This window comes from Alligator sinensis, unplaced genomic scaffold (genome assembly GCF_000455745.1).
Source record: "Alligator sinensis unplaced genomic scaffold, ASM45574v1 scaffold506_1, whole genome shotgun sequence".
NCBI classification, from domain to species: Eukaryota; Metazoa; Chordata; order Crocodylia; family Alligatoridae; genus Alligator; species Alligator sinensis.
The window spans coordinates 167,388-173,330 of NW_005842215.1; the positions used below are offsets into that span (position 1 = coordinate 167,388).

Below are 5,943 nucleotides of genomic sequence, written 5' to 3' on the forward strand. Positions count from 1 at the left end.
CTCTTCCCTGCCTATGCAGGGGGTCGGACTCGATGACCTATTGAGGTCCCTTCCGACCCTAACATCTATGAATCTATGAATCTATGAAAACAAAAACAAAAAAACTCCGGGACTCACCAGCTCCTGCAGTGGCCTCGGGGCATCAGGGGGCTCCTGGAAAAGCCCCTCACATGGCGTGGAGCAGTGGGGGGCAGCAGGGATTGCCTCCCACTGGGCAGGAACCAGTGAGTCGGAGCGGGGGCTTGGGTATTTTTTCCTTAAAGGGCTGGAGTGGGGCCAGTGCAGCAGCCATGAGGGAGGGGCTGGGGGAGCAGGGGGGAGGTTCAGTAGTGCTAATTTTTGGAGCCGTAGGCAGCCCTGCAGGCCAGATGACCTGGCTACGCACACTTGATTGCACTAGCGCATGGTGGGACTGGTGCATGGGGTCATTCCGAGGCTATATCTGGTACACATGGGGCCTGGGCTGGCGCACTGGATTGAACACACAGACTGACCCCACACCAACGCTATGATGGATCAGGCCCATGGACCAACCTGCGCATGATAGCTGACCCATGATCTGGCCCCACACCGCTCATCAGGCCCATGGGACCAGAAGGTTAAGCCATGCTGTTCTAGTAAATAGTGAACTTATAGTTTATTGGAACCCTAACATTTTTCTTAATAAATAATGTTTATCAGTCTCTTAGTATTTGGGGAAATTCAGCATGAAAAGTTTAAATAAGTTGGATGTTGAATCTGCTTAGAAGACTTTTTTTAGGAGGTCAGGCTACATCAGAATCATAGGCATTGTGAGAGTGAAAGGAAGTGAGTGTTTTTTCAAGGTCAAGTAGCCAAAGGCATTTGTGAAAATGGCTATTGATAATCACTCTGCACTGAAAAGGAATGAGAGGTTTCCTCATATTGTTAAAGGGGGAAGGGAGAAAAATCTCTAAGTGAAGACATTGTGAAGGCAAACACCAAAACCATTTTCACGGCTAATTAGTGTTTGGTTTATTCAGGTAATATACAAAGCAAGAAAGTCTTCCTTGCTTGTTCTGTGTTTTGAAGAGAAAGACCATTACAAGTGAAATACACTTTATGAAATATAGACCTAAACCCTGCCATGGCTCCATGAAAAGACTTACGATCAACTTCAATTAACTTAAAATATAATCGGAAACAAGTCCTCTCTTCCCTTTGCAAATCTTTGTATAAAACACAATTTTCATCTCATTATTATGGATACGATAAAAAGTTGAACCCCAAATACAATGTTGTGATAATATCTGATTTTAACCATAGGTGGAATAACAAATAAAGGTTATATCTGTGATAAACTGCTAAACATTATTCAGCACAAGGTTCTACAATTCAACATACACATATCTTTGATCACCTCACCTGGTTTCTTCTCACTAAAGCAATTCTCCAGGGGCTATTTCTAGGGTAAGAGATACCAACATAGGAATAACTTTTAAAAACTGCCACTTTTATTTATTTGTCTAAGCAAACTCCCAAAGAAAGATTTCCATTTTTTATCCCAGATATGAAAGAGTTCTATGTTATTGAATGGATTACATTTTTGCAGAAGATGAGTGGTGGCAGTTGGCAGTCTCCTCACCTATTCCTCCCTATGGACAGGACTAATGTGTAGAGATGTATAACTGAACATTTCTGGCCCTAATTGAAACCCACTCCATGCAGGACTTCCCCATCAACAGAGGTTCATGATGCACAAGAGAATAAAAGTATGTTCTGAAGGAGGAATTAGCAGTCCCTCAGACCTTTACTGAACAAAACCATTCCTGTTCGACTCCAGTAAGGACCATCCAGGACCAAGGGGTAGGCTGGTGACAGGCTTTGACCCTATCAGAACCAAAAGGTGCAAAATAAAATTCTAAAATAGGTTGGTTATCAATTTTACCAGATATAAAACACTCATTAAAATGAAATGTTTGTCATAAATTAAGAGTGAGCATTACTTCTGTGCAAAAACACATAGGTAGAAATGCATTCCTGTGAAGAAAGATCAACACAAGGTCTTTGTCTAATTCAAACCCCACTGAAGCTCTTCAGACAAGGATATGGGCATACAATTTACGGTAAAGAAAAGGGGACAGAGATTTAATCTGTATCAGCTGCTCCTCAGGAACTGCTTGTTCTCCACCTTCTTCTACTTCTGCTTGCTTGCATGCTTCTACTCCATGGGAAGTGGCATCTAGACCACGGTAGCTTAGCCCTCCATAAAAAAAAACTTGCTGTTGTGGTTTAGGTACCCTACAAGTTAAGAACATGCACACGGGCAGGAACCATATAACACCTGGCATTTTATCCATTGTGAAACAAAAATGGCTTGTTACTGAACATTAGCTTTCAATTACTGTGACGTAAGAGCATGCAAATGGCCCCTTAGTACAAAGCAGTTGATATTCAGTACTGTTCTTCCCCCTTTTGCCCAGTGGTAAAATATTTTGTGTGTCCAAACCCAATGGTCTAAGATAAGTGCTGTGTAGAGCTTTTGTTGACTGAATTTCATCCACAATGAATGTTTTGCTGCTTGGCAACATCTAGCTAATTTCTCTTCAGTTAGTTTTTAATTCAGAAAGTTTTTCTTTTTGGTTTTCTTTTCAACTTATTTATTCCCTATGCTCTTAGATCCGGTAAGCAGAGTGTATTTGAAGCCAAAGAATTCATCTGACTCCTTGAGCACTTACATAAATGCTAACTATATTAGGGTAAGTAAATTCACATTCTTTGTATCATTCTGAGACATCTGAAGAGATGACTTTGTTTTGGCTATGTTCTTTTTATTTCTGCCAACTTTGCTTTGTATAATGTACTGATAAAGTCTAACCTTCCTGTCACAATTGGTTTGATTAAGTGGCCCCAAATGTATTTATAATAAAGATTAGTGTGTCATGTATGTAACAGAGCTGCTTCAGCAATTTAAATAATTATTGGTCAAATACTATATTCAAAAATATCAAAAAATCAAGAGACTCTTCCCAGTATTATTTATTATTCATTATTTCATGTTGCCTAGGTATCTCATACTAGCCAAAAGGAATCTATATTTTAGATATGTCAATAACCTCTAGGAAAAAAAGCAGTATGGCAATGAAGGGAAAACAGAACAAAGTCTATAGCAATGCCCATAGATGGATCCAGGACATTATGAAGGGGAGAGCAGGAGCAGTGCCACAGGGTTGCATCCCTGCTTCCAGCGCCCTCTCCCACTCCTCATTACTGGGGTGAGCAGATTGCATCATGAAAGCAGCAGCCAAGGTCCCTTTCTGCTCCATGCTCAGAGGCATGTCCCCTCCCTACCCACTTCCCTTCTGTCCCGTTCCTCCCTCTTCCACTTGCTATGTCCCTGCTGCCAATGTCCCTGCTGTCCCAGGGACAAGGAGATCTCCTATCCGCCTCCATCCAGACTGCATCAGTGCTGGGCTCAGCTCCGGACATGTGGAGCAGTGGTGGGTTCCCCCCTTCCAGTCCCTGCTTCTAGGCTGGTGGAGAAAACCTAGGGGGAGCAAGCAGGGAGGGGTAACCCACCCACTGCCACCATTGCTGTCTCTGTCCCAGAATCCATACAGGCCAGCTGGGTCAGGACAGGATTCCCCCCTTGTCCCTGGGACAGCAGGGACATTGGCAGCAGCAGGGGTGGGGATAGGGTAATGGTTTAAGGCAGGGGTTGGCAACCCCCAGCACGCATGCCAAGCATGGCACATGAGGCCATTTTCCCCAGCATCCATTGGGGCTGGGGAGGCAGCAGCTGTTTGCAGCCTCCCCGCTGCAGCCGGCCCCAGCTCAGTGGTATTCCCCAGGCAGCTGGGATGCTGCAAGTCCTACTGGGAGCAGCCCAGGCTCCATGGCTATCAGCAGCTACCCAGAGCCAGGGCCAGCTGCAGCCAGGAAGCTACAAACAGCTGCTGCCTCCCTTCCCTGGCCCCGGCCCTGGCCCCAATGGTCACAGTGCCAGCACCTGCTGCCTTCTCAGAGCCCGGGGCCGGGAGACAGCTGGGGCTGGGGCTGGGGTTGGAAGGGCAGCAGCTGTTTGTAGCCTCCTGGCTGCACCTGGCTTCAGCTCTGGGTAGCTGCTGATAGCCACGGAGTCCATGGTGCCCCCATGGAAGCCCTGCTGCAAGCAGCTCAGGCTCCGTGGCTATCAGCAGCTATCCAGAACCTGGGCAGATGCAAACATCTGCTGCCTCTCCACCCTGACCCTGGCACCAGCCCCACCTGCCTCCCAGACCCAGCCCTGGGCTCCAGGGAGGCGGCACATACCGGCAGTGCTCCCCATTGTGCTGCCCTTGCCACTTTTGCAAAGCAGCATTGGAACCTGGAGTGGCAGGGCACAGCAGGGGGCACAGAAAGCTGCCTGCTCCCAGCTCCCTGGTGCCCTCCCATGCTTCCCCTGCAGGCGGGGGCAGCAGTGAGGGGCACAGCCCTATGCTGATGCCCATGCTGCTTCCGTGCACATAGGGAAGTATGGCAAGGCAGCAGGGAGCTGGGAACAGGCAGCTTTTTGTGCCCTCTGTCACAACCCAAAGTTGTAAGTTTTTGTTTTTGTGTGCTTCGGCACTGCTAAATTATGTTCCCGCCAAATTGCAGCTTCTTTACATGGTGGAGTTTTCTGCTGCAATAGGAGAACCCACGTGCAAAAGAGTATTTCCCGCCGTTTGTAGCCTTCTTTGCATGGTGCATTTCTTTTGCATCATAGTGATGCACGGTGCAAAGGAGTTCCTGCCATTTGTACACACGTGGCAGCTAGCAATTGGCTTGTTAGCCGTATAAAGAGCTTGGGTGGTTTCTGCCCAAGTTGGAGAGAAAGAGTTGGAGAACTCCGAGGAGAACCCCCGCAAGGGAGGACTCCACGAACACCAGGAGGAGGAGATCTTCACGCTGTGTGAAGATCTCTAAGCGCTGCAGATCCTTACGGACCCAACGCATTTCTTAAGGCAATGGAGGTCTAAACAGCCTCTGGCCTCTCCCCATCACCGAGCGCAATCCTAGACGTATCCCTATCCTATATACTCAATTTTCGAACCCACGGAGCCTTAACAACTCCGGGGCCTGAGAACCGAATAGAGCCCACGGAGCTTCGACAACTCCGTGGGAAAGAATTGCCAAACCCGCAAAGCCTTAACCACTCCAGGGCCCAAGAACCGAATTTGTCGTAGTCCTCCAACGAGGATTTAAGCGGAGCTGAACCTGGAAACTGTCCAGCCTACACCGCAACCATCTTGGGTGTAAGTAAATAATCTTTGAATCAACCACTACGCATCTGTGACTAATTCTAGCCCGTGTGTTCCTTACCGCCCTGCAGTCCCTTCTGACCCTGCGTGCCCGGGCTGCTGGCCACAGCCCGCGTGCGCAAAGATGGGTCTGCATATCACTCCCGGTTCGCACATGGCGACATGGATGGGACCGGGAGGTGGCCTGCACAGATAGAATTTGGAACTGATTTGGTGGATTTGGCCCAAGATGTGACATTTAGAAAAAAATATATATTTGTGGCATTGTGTAAGCCATTCTGTTTTGTGTTCGTGTAGTGTAGAGGTTATCAATCTGCAGTCCATAGGCCAAATTCAACCCACAAAGAGATTAGATTCAGCCTAGGAAGATCTGACCCAGCACAGGGGATCAAGCAGCCAGCAGCAGCTGCACCATGCTACCTGTCTCTTCTGCAGCACTCCCTGGGTCACGTCAGTTCAGGTGCCACTCAGGGAACAAGTTACTGGAGTCTAGAATTAGAAGAAGTGAGTTAGAAGAAGCAAGCGGGATTTAGGTGTGGGCTGGGTCAAGGAGCCAGGAGATCAGTCTGAGAACTGGGTCTGGGAACAAGCAGAGTCAGGAAACCAGAGGATCAGGCAGAGCATGGAGTCAGAGGGTGAGCCAGGTCAAGTAGTCAGGTGATCCAGGAGGGCAGACAGAGGGACAAGCCATAGGACACAGCCA

The 5,943-nt window shown here is 47.8% G+C and overlaps 1 protein-coding gene across 1 annotated transcript in view; it reads left to right on the plus strand.

The window, feature by feature from the left end:
- The window catches only part of PTPRR (protein tyrosine phosphatase, receptor type R), a 129,678-nt gene that overhangs the window by 76,632 nt on the left and 47,103 nt on the right, over positions 1 to 5,943 (plus strand). The window contains exon 7 of the mRNA XM_006026949.3: positions 2,638 to 2,717. Within this exon, the coding sequence (XP_006027011.1) occupies positions 2,638 to 2,717 (80 nt within the window). The remainder of the gene's footprint in view (positions 1 to 2,637; positions 2,718 to 5,943) is intronic.